This window comes from Helianthus annuus, chromosome 10 (genome assembly GCF_002127325.2).
Source record: "Helianthus annuus cultivar XRQ/B chromosome 10, HanXRQr2.0-SUNRISE, whole genome shotgun sequence".
Lineage (NCBI taxonomy): Eukaryota > Viridiplantae > Streptophyta > Magnoliopsida > Asterales > Asteraceae > Helianthus > Helianthus annuus.
The window spans coordinates 172965554-172983057 of NC_035442.2; the positions used below are offsets into that span (position 1 = coordinate 172965554).

At 34.3% G+C, this 17504-nt stretch overlaps 1 protein-coding gene and 2 long non-coding RNA genes across 3 annotated transcripts; 2 read left to right on the forward strand and 1 right to left on the reverse strand.

Annotated features, from left to right (window-relative positions):
* On the forward strand, positions 1 to 2822 carry LOC110883557. Its single transcript, XR_002560508.2, has 3 exons — positions 1 to 342; positions 1288 to 1377; positions 2722 to 2822. It is a non-coding gene; the product is annotated as an uncharacterized LOC110883557 (long non-coding RNA).
* A 6968-nt stretch (positions 2823 to 9790) lies between these two features.
* On the forward strand, positions 9791 to 10453 carry LOC110883556. The gene is made up of 3 exons (XR_002560507.2): positions 9791 to 10044; positions 10151 to 10222; positions 10358 to 10453. It is a non-coding gene; the product is annotated as an uncharacterized LOC110883556 (long non-coding RNA).
* Positions 10454 to 14890: 4437 nt separating this feature from the next.
* Positions 14891 to 15901, reverse strand: LOC110883345. Its single transcript, XM_022131132.1, has one exon. The coding sequence runs from the start codon at positions 15899 to 15901 to the stop codon at positions 14891 to 14893; it is 1011 nt and encodes a 336-aa protein (XP_021986824.1).
* Between the last annotated feature and the right edge of the window lie 1603 nt (positions 15902 to 17504).

A 17504-nucleotide genomic window follows, 5' to 3' on the forward strand; every position in this document is an offset into this window, starting at 1 on the left:
ATTAAATTCGTTAGCATGTTGCCATGTTTAATAAAATGAGATACAATAACTAAGTTAATAAACCTAGTTAAATGCCTATTAGATAAGCTAAATGATGAAACTTGTGGCATATATGATAGTAAGTTAAAACTTGAGGGACTTAGAGTGCCAAACTTGGAAGTTAATTTATTAAAACAAAAATCTAACACACACAAGGTGTGTGTGTGCGTGAGAATGATCAGGAACAAGGGGAAACCCTTGTTCTTCAACTACTTACAAGAACTCAAAAATTGAACCTGATTTTGAGAAGAAATCGAATGCATGAGGCTAGGTACAACTTAATCTAAGTGTATTGATCATAAGGTAAGTTCCAATTTATGATTTGATCATCTTGTATGAAGTGGGTTATTGATTAATCCACGAATTGGTATGAAATTAAGCGTGATTATGTGTTAGAATCGTTATATAAAACGTGTATTATGTATGATTCCAACTAATTTGATGATTTAAGAAGAAACCCACAATTTTGAATGAAGTAGCGACATGGGTGTTCTACCCATGTCCAATCCTTGTTTGATGTATTTGTTACTAGCTTGAAATGGGTTTTGTGATGTTAGTTTAGGGTGAATTGTAAGAATGGAATGTGATTTTGAACACTCTTTTGGTGATTAGAATTTAGAAGTTAATGGCTATGCTTGAACTAGTTGTAAACTATGCATAGTAGATTGTACGCACACCAAGTGTTTGATAAAATGACTAGGTGAAGCTAGAAAGTGAAATTGTATGAAAATTGTAAGTTTGCATGTATAGAAAGCGGTTGTGATAAAAGTAGTAGTTTACTAACTTGAAAAATATGCTTTAGATGGAACTCGTATACGAATTCGGGTTGAAAGTATATGTTGGTCAAATTTATGCATTAGGAGCTTGTACCTTGTGCTTGAATGGTGTAATGCTCACCTTGTATTAGATGTGCTTGAATCAAGGTGATTAAGAGCGAAGGTGTATGATATGTGAAAGTATATGTAAGCGAATGTGTATGCGAGTATGATTATGTGATCATGTGGTTGTAAGTACTTTAGCATCATAAGTACGAAATGTACATAGTGTCGTATGGTAGGTGCTAAATTAATATGTGTTTTATGCGTTAACATGATGGATTGCATGAGTCTAGAAAGATGTGGTTTTGGATGTATGCTTTATGATTATTAGACTTGATCATGAAAGTCAAATGTGAGTTACGCTTTTGATATGATCATTATATGTGAAATCGTGTACACTAACAAGGATGTGATTGCGGTAACATGAAAGCATTAGGGATCATGTGGACGTGGACTCAAGCACGAAAGACTAACGGGTCAAGAGGGGACAAGGAAGCCAATGCGAAAATGGACGCTCAAGGTAAGTGATTCCGTAATCACTTCTTAGTTATTTATGTAAAGTTATATGCAACTTAACTAGGTATGGTAATTGAGGTCGAATAGGAACAAATGGTATGATATTGATGAAGTATTAAACGGATCTCAGCTTTGATCCGAGTAAGGTATGCGTGATTAAGAATCGTAACTAGGTAGTAGGATTGGTTGCTTATGCAAGGTAGTGCTTGTTGTTAATAATGGGGCAAAGTTGACAAAAACGCCCTTGGTGGGGATTTCGGGTAAACGACCTTAAAAGTCATTTGGAAGTGAGCTATTCGATTAGAGTAATGTCTTTGTCTAGTATGAAAGTGAAGTATAGGGTTTTGTATGTTATAGACCTTTTAATGTATAAATACCCATAACGGGTCGAATAATTCATAAGTGAATAATAAGCCAAGAGCGTGTAAGACAAGAATTTCCTTGATCCGGATGTTGGGTTTTAGGTTCTTATGATAAATGGTGAATTTACAAGCATGTAGAAAGGAACGGGAGGTTAAACGGGTAAACGGGTTGAAAGTTATGCGAATTTTAGTTTATGCGAACGACGAAACAACACAGCAGGAAAATGAATAAACGAGGAGCCGTCGCCGACGCCCAGAAGGGCCGTCGCCGACGGCATGTGGGAATTGGATCCTGGCCGACGGCCTATCTATCTGGCTACGGGAAAGTTTGGGCGACGGATGTTTTAAGAAGCCGTCGCCGACGGGTCCCCACCCCGTCGCCGACGGGCTGTCTAGCCCACTTCTCCGTTTTGCTTAATTTTGTATTTCTAAGCGATCCGTAACGCATCCCGATGATTCGTAAGTTTCTTATGAGCATATTGGGATGCACATATGTGGATAAGCAAGTTTGTGTGTTCGTATGTATTTATATATGTATGTAGAAGTTATGTAAGTAGGTGTGCAGGTATATACATATGTTTATTTATAACTCCAAGAGTACGCATGTGGTGGGATATGTAGTTATGCTTAATGATATGTATGAGTGTATGTACGTATGTCTAGTTGTAGGAAGGGTATGTAAGTATGTAGTTGTGTATGTAGGTATGTATAAGGGTATGTACGAGTGTATGTACGTTTGTAGATGTATAGGCATGTGGGTATGTAAGTACATATATGTGCATGATTTAGACACATTGAGGACTAACGTTAATATTGGTGTACCTTGAGGATGATAAGTAATGCAGGTACATTTATGAAGCCTCGCCAGGAAATGGATACGCAGACGGAATGCTTGAAATTTGATAAAGAACGAGAAGTGAAGCGTATGTGAATGATCATGTTTATACATTGTGTGCTAATGTTCTGAATGTATGTGGTGAATGCAGGTGGTACGTGTCACGGAGGATCATCAAGGAATATAGATCAAGGATCGAGTCACTTGAGGGATTGTACGGGGCTGTCTGAGGATGTAATTTATTGTACATAAGCTATCAATTATTTTATTATTAAGTCAGTTTGTTGTATTTAATCTAAAAGAGTTATTTTAAAAAGTGAACTTTCAAGTAAGAAGCATGGTTTATAATGTAAGAAATTTTATGGCAAGGACTTCCGCTGCGACTTTCGTCAATTACGTGTTAGGGCGTTACATAAAATTACCTCCGTTTAGTTGGTACTCCTGAAGACCAGCTCTGTGGATGAAATCATTGAAGATTCCGGCCGCAACATGATCGAATTTGGAATTAGCCCTTTCTTCAGCTGATCTGACTTCATTGAAATCCCCACAAATAACCCAGAGGCCATCCAAGTGATCCTTCAGCTGCATAATCTCCATCGAGAGAGACCTTCGAGCCCCGGGTCGTTAGGAGCGTGAATATTCATCACGTTGATTTTCTTCTCCACCCCCGTAATACAACCAGAGGTTAACACGAACCGTTGCCCTTTAATCACATCACTCACGCGAAAAATTCTTGGGTCCCACAAAGACACGATACCACCCGACCTGCCGATAGCGTCAATTGCAGCCGACTGCATATGGGTATTACCCCAAAATTTATGAAGAAACTTCTCGGAAAGACCTGATTTGTGCGTCTCTTGAATTGCTACAAAAGAGCATTTACCTTTACACCTGATACTGCGAACCCAACCCGGTTTGTTAAGCCCGGTGACCCCATTCAAATTTATAGTCAGGAAATTCATTGATAACTGACTTGCTCCATTTCCCCATTAATTAGATTTCTCACATGGTTCCCAAAAGTTTCCACACCAATACCCAAACACTTACCAAAAGCTAGGGTTTCTTCTACTTCATTTTCGAAATCAACCGGAGGAACACCATCTCCAGAAAGAGGAACTTCTGCTATTTTAAATTGTTCGTGTCCTTAGGCCTTAACGAAATTGTTCGTGTCCTTAGGCCTTAACGAAATTGGGTATTGGGCTCACTAGCTCTAAACCTAATGTCAATGGGCTAATAACTAATCTAAACCATAAGAATTGTAAGTGGGCCTATGTTGGCGTAAGTTGTAACTGCTTAAGTAGGGAAACTAGAAGTAGTAATTGCTTGGTGGAAACCAGCACTAGTAATTGCTTCAATAGAAACAACTCGCGTGTAAGTGGAAACGACCGACCCATTGTAAGTGCAAGTGCGATATCAGGTTGACATATTGTGCACGTGTCATGCGCACGCACGTGTAAGGGTGCATTGCACCATTAAGGGTCTCCACGCCCTTATTTTCATGGCTAAGGAAACAATATTGTTAGAACTTAGAAGGGTATATATCACTCCATATTCTTACTATTTCTGTAATTTTGAGCATTTTTATTTACAATTTTGAGCATCGATATCTCATTTATCTTAGCTCCGTTTTGGACATGCTTAGTTGCGAACCTCTCACATATTAGAAAGCAAACTCAAAAGACCATAGTTATGTTTATAATACTTACATAGAAATTTTGTGTCGAAAATTTGTGAAAACCATATTTAAGAAGATTTCACATTTTCACTAGTTAAAAAAAAAAAAGATTAGATACTTTGATCATCTTGTCGTATATTAATAGCCATTAGCCAACGTGCGTATAAGGAATCACCATCATATACTACGTAGCTATAAATGACAAACAATATACTTGTGCGTATATGAAGTCACTATCATATATTAAGGAATAAAGACCACACATATTGGGAGACAATCATCCATACGCGTCTAGAAAGTTGAAGACCCACCAATACCATAAATGCTACCCTTGGCAATTAGGATACATTAGGGGAAATTATATAAAAATACTTAACTTTCAATTTCTTTTATAACGGCAAACACATATCTCTCCGAAATTTTATCAAGTCCAACGAGTCATGTATATTAATATTATGACCATAGATATATGAATGTACTTTTTAAATGAGTTAGTTTTGCCATTAAAAAGGGTTAGCAACGTAACTTGTCGTCAATTTGCCTTGTTTTTCAATGTACTTTTGGCAAAACTTTCTCTTACCCGATTACATCAATAATTCTAAATTATTCTCATTTGCTCATGCTTAAACCTGGAACCTCTCCTCTAAAAGGCATATGGAAAGAAATCAGTAATTCTATATGGAAAAAAATCCACCTAATGCTTACTTTGTGAGACTCGAACTCACACCACTCGGATAAGAATAAATAGCCGATGCTGCTAAGACAAGAGAAATCAGCGAATTAACTTTTAATTGATAATGTATCAAGTAATTATTTATCACTCATGTAACACGCAGAAAATCTAAGGAAAACTATAATTTAATATATACACAAGAGTATATTGTAATTTAATATAGAACTAGTTAAATTTCTGCCAACGTGTTGCAGCAAATTAACTGCAAAACGCGTGTCAGTAACGGCAAGCAGATTCTGAATATCAAAAAATAAATAAAAATGTCGTGAAAAGGATAGTTAATCCGTCCTAAAAAAAAGCGATTTTAAATAACCTAATATATAATAATAGGACCCACACGTCCTACACATTGGAAATTCGGTTGTTTTCAATTCAGTTATTACGGTGCTAACTGGTTAAAATATGGATGAGCTCGGTACCGGTAACGGCACCGAAAGTACCGATCCGGAAAATCATCGAAATTAGGTACCGGCACCGAAAATGCTTGGTACAATATGGTATGGTATTTGAAGGTAAAAATCAAGAAATATAGGTATGGTGCTATTCCGGTGTCGAACCGAAAGTAACGATTCTGAAAACGCCAAAAGGTGGGTACCAAATTGGTACCGAAAATGATTTGGTATAGTAAAGTTGGTACCGATACGATACCAGTTTGATTATAGGATTTGATACGATTTGCTCATCAATAATCTAAATATCCAAGTTAATTTTACATGCTACAATTTATTCATTACGTAAAAAGACAAAAAATAAGCAAAATAAGTTGTTGTGTATATAAAACCTCATTCAAATGAAATACAGTTTACTTACTATGTGTATGAAAAGTAATCTAAACTGTGCAGTTACTTGCATTGCTACGTTGCTACAGGATTTGATGAGCTCGGTACCAACCGGTACCGAAAATACCGTTACCGAAATCCCCAAAAGTGGGTACCGGTACCAAATACACCTGGTACGTTACGACTTAATACGGTCGGTACTGGTACGACACCGGTATTTAAGGGTAAAACTCAATGAATACCAGTGCCAAACGAATACCGAAAATACACTCAGTTTAATAAATTTGATACCGGTACCGGTCCCAATACTATTCATTCATTTCTATTTTTATTAGTGTTCATTCCCTTCTCTTTTTAATATTTATATTTATATTACTCTTCATTCACTTCTCGAATTCTCATTGTTGTTAGATTAATTTGATTTTCAATTCTAAATAAATGTGGGCCCAAAGCTCTACCCAATACTAGTTTCAAAGCCTGTATGTCAAGTTTGAGGCCCATTTCATTTCAATCTATATTATCTCACAACCAAGAGTCCATCAAGAGGTGAGTGTCATGCCAAGTAGTGCTAGAACACTTCGTTTAAAGAATTTAAGTAATAAGTCTATAGAGACGTGGGATTAATAACGCTCTCTCGGTACCCCGAAAGTTCTGTTCGGCCCGGTAAATCCAATGGATGGGTTGCCTCCGTTGAACTGAGGGAAGTATAGATTAAGCTCATCGGTCTAATGGGTTTGGCTAAGGGACTGGAGAGTTTGCAGCTTGGTTGGTTTGAAATTTAAAGTCATGTCGCACCAAGGTTTTGTGCACTTGCTAGTGAATTCGGCATTGGATTGGTGTTGGGTTTCCATGATAATACATGGCTTTGATAGCAATCAATGTGTATCTTTACCAAAGACGAGCAATTTTCAATTTATATTCTTTGTCAAACTAACAAAGAATTCAGGCTTATAATTAAAGGAAAAATTAACATGGACAAGTAAACACACCCGCTATACAATATACATATCATCACTAGAAAGCCAACTATTACTATAAATGCTTCTACTCATCGATATTGTTTGTTATTTTTCGTCTGAAAACCATCACCAAAAATATATTTTTATATAAAAATTATTTTTATGAAGTTTTATTAAGAGATGATTAAAGGTACGTGAACATTACGACTCCGTTTATTTAGTGGAACACTCAATTGTGTTTTCTCTTTCTCTTTAATTAAGTTATTTACGATCAAACTTAGTTTATTATTAATTTATGCAACTTTATCTAGTTGGATCAACATTTACGTTTCCATGTTTTATTTCTAGTCTTATATTTTTATTTTAATCTATCTCATAGAACATGATTTTTATTTGGGTCAACTCAAAATATGCAATATGTCAAATTGTCAATGAAAACCTGTTTCAATTATACGAATTAGTTTGGGTTTGTTTGTGCCACTTAGCCTATTACATAGTGGTCAAGAGGAATATCTCTTGTGTGGAGATCAGGGTTTAATCCTTAGAAGTGTAAGTATTTAAGGGGTAAAAATTAGCTGTTCAAAAAAAAAAGTTTGGGTTTGTTTGTCTAAACCAATTATACAGCAGACTAAACGGATAAAGGTATATATTCTTCGGTGGCATGTATTGATTGGTGAGCTTTCAACTAATGTCAAAAGGGGGCGTTAGATGCTATTATAAATAACACTGTATTTTAGAATAACATACAATCTCGATTTCCTCTCTTTTCATAATCATGAGTTATTCAACCCTATAACTTGGAATTACCATCACTCATATATAAGGCTGGGCAAAGCGCTCGTCGCTTGCTCGAAAAATTTTCACTCGATTTTTCGCTCGATTGTGAATGAGACGATCGGCTCGGTTCGGTTTGTAAACGAGCCAAGCATGAGCAAAGGTTCGCTCGGCTCGGCTCAAATATTTTTATTAAATATATATATATATATATATATATATATATATATAGAAAAAGTATATCGTACAATATGTGTTAACGTCTGACGCGTACGAGATGCCAAATCGCACGCTATGTTTTAAAAAAATAAAATCGCATGTACAATAAAATAGTGAAATCGCATGTACAAAATTAAAAAAGTAAAATCGCATGTACGAAAAAAATGAAGAAAACGGGAAATTGCATGTTGTAAAGAAAATTTCGCATGTTGTAAGGCAATCTCGTACGCGTCGTACGATAATCCCTATACAATAAGGGATTTTTACATATTTCCCTCTCCTAAGCTGGCTTATTACGTATTTCCCCAAACAAAAAAATCAATTACATATTTCCCCTTCCTAACCCATATATATTACATATTTCCCCTTTTCGTTAAAATTATTCTTAGAATGACTATTTTACCCTTAATGAATTATTAAATGAATATTTACATATTTCCCCTATCTAATATCATCAATCAGTTACGCATTTCCCCAATTTATATAGTATTTCCTCAATTCTTCTACTTGGTACATGAAGAGCACATATCTATATTTTTATGAACATCATTGAATGTAAATGGAAGTATAATATTTGAAATTAAGATCTCAATATATAACATGTGATTTCAACAAAATAAATATGTTAAATGATAAAATAAAGGAGTGGGCAAAATGCTCGATTATATAGTTTAGTAATTTGGATAAGATTTCATTATATAATTTAATTAATTTCTTTTTGAAATGTTTAAAAGTTTTGGATAGTACTCGGTTATATAGTTTAATAATTTTTTTTCAAGTGACTAAAAACTTAAACTAGATGCAGGCTTAAAAAATATAAATAAAAGTAAAAGGCATATACATAATTTATAGGTAATATTTGTATCTGGCTGTAAGTAAAATTAGTACAAAATTAAATTAAAAAAATAAAAATGCCAAATCATATATTTATATAATATGAAAGTGAAAGGTCGGTGATAATAAGACAAATACCTAGCCTTTCTCTCATCTCTTAAATACCAGTTGCTACCTACCATTTTCTTCCTGATCTATCTTCATCCCACCGAATTCATCAGCAGCATCATCATCATCATCATCTTCATACCAATTCACATACCAGATCGTTCCTGTTCTTCGTTGTCTAAGATTACAGCTAGGTTTCAACAATTAGGATCCAATCAGTGTTCTTCACCCCTATCGCAGGTATGTTTGTCGCTTTTCTTCTCAGATTAGGGCTCCAACAGGTACGCTTCAATAAATTAAGGCTCCAATTTCTGTGTTCTTCACCTCAATCGCAGGTACGCTTGATGATTTTCGCCTGAGATTAGGGCTCCAGTATGTACGCTTCAGCAATTAGGGCTTCAGTTTTTGGTGTTCTCCACTTTGAAGGCAGGTACGCTTGATGTTTTGCTTTCAGTTGACGGTCTAGGTTGTAACTGATATGCATCTGCTTTTTTTTTTGTCAAATATCAAGTTTTCTCCTAGACAACCTGAAGTGTTCTACAGTAAACTTTGAAATGCTTTTGAATTATCCTTAATAGGTTAAATGCACATTGTATTTATGGAATTTGAATATAATTTTAATAATTGTACTAAGCACATAGATTCAAGTACTAAGACATGAAGTTCTAATTAACAAGGGGAAATATTGTGATTTACTATTTACATAGCAAGTTGTGATGTAATTATGATAGCTAATAAAAGTAAACACCTTGGTTAGCTTACTAGGAGAAAGATTTTCTTTTAACAAAATTTATATGTACTCTTGAGAGTGTTGATGATTTTCGTTTTAACTTACTCTTTTCAACTTTGAGTATTCATTAGGAAGAACTGTTAGATTTTTTTAACAAATCGAGTACTTTTTTGGATTTGTAGTTTCATAGGGTATTGTAATGTTGAAGAAGAAGTTGGAAAAAGTTTTAATGAATCGAGTAATTTTTTGGATTTATAGTTTCAAAAGGTAATATAATGTTGAAGAAGCTGACATTGACTCATTTGCTATGTATCACTACCATTGTTGTTGATTTTCTGGCCTAGATTGCGGCTCAAGTACTATTTTTTTAATTCTAAAATATACGACATTCTTTTGTAGATCTCATAAAATTTACTGAACTGGTTGACTAATTTCGGAGATCCAATTGTAATATAAAACCATACTTGGTGGTTTTTAGTTACTCTCCATGTTAAGACACCTAAGACAACTCTTGGTGCGTAGGGTACAAGTGCCACGGTTTCGATTAATTGGAAAAAAGGCTTTGCTCGAATCAACAGATGTAAGCAAAAAGCTTGAATTGGGGTCGAACTGGTGTTCGGTGTCCATTTTCCAAGTGGGAAGCCGAACTTTTAATATATAATGGTAATTTTTTCTTTACATCAACTCTGAGAATTATTGTCAACTGTTGTAATTAACATTCCATGATATTAAAATGACAAGCCTTGAGCTATGGTTGCATTTGTTGCAGGGACAGTAGACTGAAATTTTGGAATGTTTTTTTGCAGCACTAAAGCTAAAGATACAGAGTTTGACTATATGTGTAAGAATAGAGGTTTAACTTAAATTTCTGCCCAATTTTATAGGTTTATTTTCATCGCAATGATCTAGGATTCTTATTGGGTTTTTTTCTTTCTATACCTTTTAATCTTTCATTGATTGAGTGATGATCATGCAGGATTGGATCCGGTGGAATTTTGAAAATACGATATGATGTTGAAATGTAAGGTATAGTAATCTGATGTCTCTTTGAGCTAATATGTTTTTGTGTACCAAGTTAGTTTTTTTTTTTTTAGTTTTTGAGTGATAAAAAGGTTATCTATATGTTCGACGCCGCCGCAACGCGTGGCAGGTCACAATCCTAGTAAATATGTAAAATACAAATTGGTAAAGTGGTGAAATGATAATAATTTTAAATTTAAAAAATAAAAGTCAAATCAGATACAATTATGTAAAATACAAGGTGGTAGTAAAATTAAAACTTATACATCGATATAAAACTTACAAATACAATATTCTAAAAAGAAGATAAGTAATCAGACTATAAGACGTATATAAGAATTGGGGAAATACTATATAAATTGGGGAAATATGTAATTGATTAATGATATTAGATAGGGGAAATATGCAATATTCATTTAGTAGTTCATTAAGGGTAAAATAGTCATTCTAAGAGTAATTTTAATGAAAAGGGGAAATATGTAATATATATGGGTTAGGAAGGGGAAATATGTAATTGTTTTTTTGTTTGGGGAAATACGTAATAAGTCAGCTTAGGAGGGGGAAATATGTAAAAATCCCTATACAATAATCCCCCCCCCTTCTCTCTCTCTCTCTATATATATATATATATATATGCACAAATATATAGTTATTTTTATAATTATCACTATATTGAATATTGTAATTATAAGTGTATTAAGCCCAAATTATGTATGCCCCAACACTAAATCTAAGTCACTAAACCTAAGTGTCTTGGTTTTGACTTCACACGTCACTGACTCAAATCATACTAAGCCGCTCAAATCTTCAGTCTTTAGTTTTGAATGAAACAATTCAATGTTTGTATTTGTTGAACTTATATGTATTGAATGACAAATGAGCGAAAATGAGCAACATTAAATAATTTTGAAAGAAGAAATGGTGACTTCTAATTTAAAGTATTTGTATAAAATTTAATTTAATATCATAACTGAGCGAAAATGAGCAAAACCGAGCTACTCAGTTGTAAACCAAGCGAGTCCGAGCAACATTTTTTGCTCGTTTCCTTAAATTCGAACAAAGTCGAGCCGCTCGGTTTCAATTCGAGCAGAGTACGAGCAGACGCTCGCTCGGTTTGGCTCGGCTCATGAACAACCTTACTCATATACATTATAAACGAGAACCAGATCAATCTGACTATCATATCTACATCAATGCCTACATTAGTCACTGGATTATCTGTTGGCCTAAATGTTGTAACATATATTATTTACGTGTTATTCATTACATGTTAACAGAACTGATTAACAATCTATCAACAGGGCAAATTACATAAGGATAGCAGGTAGACGGACAAAAAACTGCGCCGTCATCCCTTCTGAATAGAAAACACTAATCTACTAAAAACAAAGCATAGTCTATAGGGGTCAAAAAGTTGCTGGATTATCATTTGCTAAAAAGTAGTCGTCTAAATTATGAGCAAACCGATGGCTTGTGTCGTGCAATTTGGCTTACCCAGTTGTCACATATTAAACTTTTTAATTAATAAAATATGGAAAAGATCAAATAGAAAGTTTATTTTGGCTAGGAAGGATATGAAGCAATAGGATTATGACATGTGACAACATTTAAAATAAAGAGCAAGGGTATTTTAGTCAATCGTATCCTTTCTTCTTCCTTCTTATCCCCAGTAACTTCAAAACCCACCATTTTCAAAACCTGCCATCTTCAACCTTTTCTTCACTTTCTATCTCAATAATCATTACATTATAGTGCGATTTTCGTCAACAATCAATAATTCAAACACCCAATCAACGTGTTCTTCAGCTTTTTTTTTTGAAGAAACCCCAGTTTAATTTCATATAAAATCTCGTTTTTTCTCATGATTTTGAAGATAATCACTCGATCCGTTCGATTCGATCGTTGATAAGTGTTTCTATAATTAAAATTTCGTCAATCGTTGAAGAAATCGGCTTCGATCCATGTAAGAAATTCTTTAATTTCAGTTTTATGATCTGGGTTTTTGATTTAGTCGTTGCGTTTTACGATCTTGGCGGGGGTCCGAGGGCAGTGCCCCTGGTAGCAGGGTCCAAGGGGCAGAGCCCCTGGCTGGGGTTGAGCTGCATTCGAAAATTTAATTTTCTGTAAATTGCCTCCGGAAAACTGCATTCGTAGACAGTTTTTTTATCTCCTGCTTCCTGGTTCAGACAATTCACATACAAAACTGCATTCGTAGACAGTGTTTCTGGTTCTGTAAACAGCAGGTTCTGGTCATTGCGTTTTAGTTAGATTCTGGTTTTGTGAACAACAGTTTCTGGTTCTATGAACAACAGTTTCTGGTCATTGCGTTTTAGACAGTTTCTGGTTCACTGAACAACAGTTTCTGGTCATTGCGTTTTAGAAATAAAACATTTTTGAAGTGTTTTTACTCATTGCGTTTTAGGTAAACACATTTTTATGTGTATTCGGTTCATTGCGTTTTAGAGAGAACAGTTTCTTTTGTGTTTTTAGGCCATTGCGTTTTAGAAATAAGACATTTTTATGTGCTTTCTAGGCATTGCGTTTTAGAAATATGGCATTTTTAAGTGTTTTCTGGCCATTGCGTTTTAGAAATAAGACATTTTTATGTGTTTTCTAGGCATTGCGTTTTAGAAATAAAACGTTTTTAAGTGTTTTCTGGCCATTGCGTTTTAGAAATAAGACATTTTTAAGTGTTTTCTGGCCATTGCGTTTTAGAAATAAGACATTTTTAAGTGTTTTCTGGCCATTGCGTTTTAGAAATAAGACATTTTAAGTGTTTTCTGGCCATTGCGTTTTAGAAATAAGACATTTTTATATGTTTTCTAGGCATTGCGTTTTAGAAATAAGACATTTTTATGTGTTTTCTAGACATTGCGTTTTAGAAATAAGACATTTTTAAGTGTTTTCTGGCCATTGCGTTTTAGAAATAAGACATTTTTAAGTGTTTTCTGGCCATTGCGTTTTAGAAATAAGACATTTTTAAGTGTTTTGGGTGCATTGCGTTTTAGAAATAAGACATTTTTAAGTGTTTTCTGGCCATTGCGTTTTAGAAATAAGACATTTTTAAGTGTTTTGGGTGCATTGCGTTTTAGGTAAAACACATTCAGTCCCTTGCGTTTTAGAAAGTACACTTTCTTTTGTATTTTTAGGCTATTGCGTTTTAGAAATAAGACATTTATTTTTGTTTCCTGGTCATTGCGTTTTAGAAATAAGACATTTCTTTGTGTTTTTGGTGCGTTGCGTTTTAGAAAAAAGTCATTTTTTTACGTTTTTGTTTTCATTGCGTTTTACGTAACTGGGTTTTCTCCATTGCGTTTTACGCAACTGGGTTTTCAAAAATAAAATTCGAAAACATAGCAATAGTTCGTTTTAAAAATAAAAAAACGCTCGTTTTTTTGGTGCAATTTTTATAAAAAAATAATGTCGTATGAAAAAGTTATTAACGTTTAAAAAATGAGGGGAATTGGAGGAGAGAGAAACTATTGTGCTGGATTGACTAGAATACCCATAACAAACCCACGCGCCTCTTTTTTTTTTTCTTAAATTTCATTCATTTAATCTTAGCCCTTGATTAAGTAAATGGATGGTCAAGATCACTTCCTAGCCTTTCTAACCAAATAAATTTTCTATTGTATCTCTATCCTAATAAAATATATGATTTTAAAAGCTAAATTGAATATGAACAGTTTTCAGTCAATTATTATTCAATTGGTCAAAACTGCACATTTGGCACGCAGCACGCTACACGTGATGAATCCGATATGGTCCAATCATTTCATTACGCCACCCAGCCAAAATTTAATTCAAACAAGTTCCCCTAACGGGTGGGTGGGTGGGTCATCATAATCATAACAAATCAGCTCCGATTAAAATTCGGGTAAAAAAAAACAATTTATAATAGCAAAATCAATAATAACTTTTATATCGCCGTTCAAAAAAAATAATAATAATAACTTTTATATCTCCTGTTAAAATTTAATTAACGGCTGTTAAATGTACTATCAAAATCAATATTATGTGAAATCTGAACTTATTCATAGTTGTATATTTAGCACAATTGTTATCATTTGCTTTTTTGGTTGTTTTGGGCTGCATTCGAACATGTGTCATTTGCCACTAGACAGGTGGTCATGGTATTTTGCCGGAAACAGTTATCTTTTTTTCGTGTAGTTTTAAAAACATGACATCTGATGTGGCATTTATTTAGTGATGTGGATTTGTTGATAACGTGACATCAGATGTAGCATTTGTTTAGTGATGTAGCATCAAACGTTAACTAACTAGGTTATTTAAGTCCAATAAGCCTTTCACAAAAAGGTTTTGTTTTCATCAAAATGTTTACTTATGTGATTTTGCCTATTTATAATCTCAAACCTCCAATACGGTGAATAATTTCTCATGTCAAGCTTGTTTGGTTTTTTTTTGAAAGGAAAACTTCATTAAAACAGGCCAAACCCGAGAAAAAGGACGGGAGGCCTAAACACAACAACTATACAAACTTACACCACTCTACCCAAGACATATCTATACATTTCGATCTATTGGAAAACCACAAAAACCCAAGCGACCTAATAGAACAAAAGACCTCTTCCACTTTCGGAGATTTCCCGTTAAACACACAATCATTTCTAGCTTTCCATATTAACCAACACGAGGTTAACACAATTCCTTGGTAAGCCAAAGAAAGCTTACCCTTCAACCCACAGAAGCGATGAGCCACCAACACATCTTTGAAGGAAAAAGCCATAATAAACGGCACCTTGCACCAAGAACTAATCTTTGACCAGATAGCCGTAGCGAAACTACAAGCCGTGAACAGATGATCGGCCGATTCCTCCCCCGACCCACACAACGGGCACATCACATCCCCAACCTGAATATTTCGTTTGCGAAGCTCCACCTTCGTAGGTAATCTTTCCATCACCGCCCTCCAAGCGAAGACGTTGCATTTAAGTGGAATCCACTTACACCACTCCCAAATGAATCTGCTAGAATCAACCTCCTTAGATCCCACGAGCACAAATGCCGATTTCACCGAGAATTCCCCGGAGTCCTCCGGCAACCACAACCATCGATCGTTACAATCAGAAAGGGTGACGTCACGCAGAAGAAAGTGCAAAGCAGCCCATTCAGCCAACTCAACAGAGGAGTCAGGAGGATTTTTCCAATGCCACGAAGCTGAAGGGTTCGAGAATGGACTGACAATCCGGTCCCGAACACGACAATATTTGTCACTCTCCAAAGCGAACGAATTCGGAAAACAGAATCTAAGCGGATCTTTGTTCAACCACGGATCAAGCCAGAAGGATAACTTCGAGCCGTTTCCCACAACCCCTTTCATGAAGTGCCGAAACCGATCGGTCCCCAAAATGGGTTTCTCAACGGTTTTGACAATCCCAACCCAAACTCCACCGAATGAAGCCCTTGCCGGAAGAAAATCCCAGGATCTAGCATGAGAATGAATGGATGACACAACCTTAATCAAGCTTGTTTGGTTCATTTATAACAACTATCCACTCTCATCTCAAGTTTGTTTGCTACTCATTAAAATCTCTACCAAAAAACTTGTTCTTAAACTCAAGATTTGTCATGAATATAACTCTTTGTGACGAGACTCAAACTATATACGACCTCAAATAAGTCTAAAGGTACATCATCCTACATAAATTTCGACAATCCTTATCAAAAAAAAAAAAAAAAACCCAAGTATAGTTTAATCTTTACATATTTAGCCTCAAAATCAATAACATCAAATCTTAACGCATTAGGGACATCCATCACATTCATAACACCTTCACTCTATCAAAATCTGACACCTCGTTCCATCACATTTCATCACAAAAATATTACAACACTCATCACACCATCACATTCTATCAAACCACCACATATAAACTCACACCCGATCGTAACCCTTAAATCAACTTCCACAACCGCGATATAGATCACCACCACAAACACATCACCATCGTAAAACAACTCTTTTACCTTCCCAAACGAAAATGGGCCATTCAAATATTATTAACTAGGTTATTGCCCCGTGTAATACACGGGGTGAATCATAATTATAATGTGAAATAAAAAAAATATGTTCATAATATGATGTAAGTATATAAAATATAAAGTAATATACAGACCAAATACGAAATAAATATTGAAGTTTGTATAGCCATTCATAATAATATGATCTGTTATTTGTTTTAGGATTTGTCATGGGAACTTAAAATTTTGTACCAATACTAATATTTGTTGTGACATTTTCTTGTTCAAAGGTAACATGTCTGATTTTATCTGATAATAAATTATTCTGACGGTTAATATTGGCATAATATTATATTTTCTACCATCCAAATATAGTTTCCTCACTTTCGCTATCATTAACATTAATATAAGGTATGCTCGTATTCAAAGCTATAAACCAATATGAATTGTACGAAATAATTACTTTTATCACAATTAGCAAGGAAACCAATAAAAACTATTGATAATGTAATATGTCCCATACCATTTGAAAGGTCTGAAAAGGGACTTCTCGACAGATAAAAGTAATGTAAATGAATAGACAAAAATTGAATCAATAAAACCAATTAACTATAGTTGAGAAAATACTATGTATAGTGTAATACTTTACATGTACAATTGAACCAATGAAACATATATATAAGTGAAAAAATAAAAATAAAGACATGAGACACCATACGACAACTAAGTAAATCTAAATTTAAAAAAAGTTATCGCATTCCGAATGCGAAGAATTTAAAACACATTTTAGACTTTAGATTTACAATCAAAATAAAATTCTAATATAATATTTAAATCTTTTTAATTTAAAATTTAAAATTTATCAATAAATTATTGATACCCTCATTGAATGACATATGTCCTAAATCAGGTTTTTTTTATTATATAAGTAGTATAGATAGATGTGATTATTAATTTAGTTATTTAGTTATGTTAATAAATTCTTGGTAAGATATATATGGAACATCAATTACTTTTTTTATGGAATAATTATTTTTCTTTTTAGTTGTGGTTATTAATTTATAAATGGTTAATTTAATAACATACGTAAATACCAATTATCTACACATTCGGAACCTTCC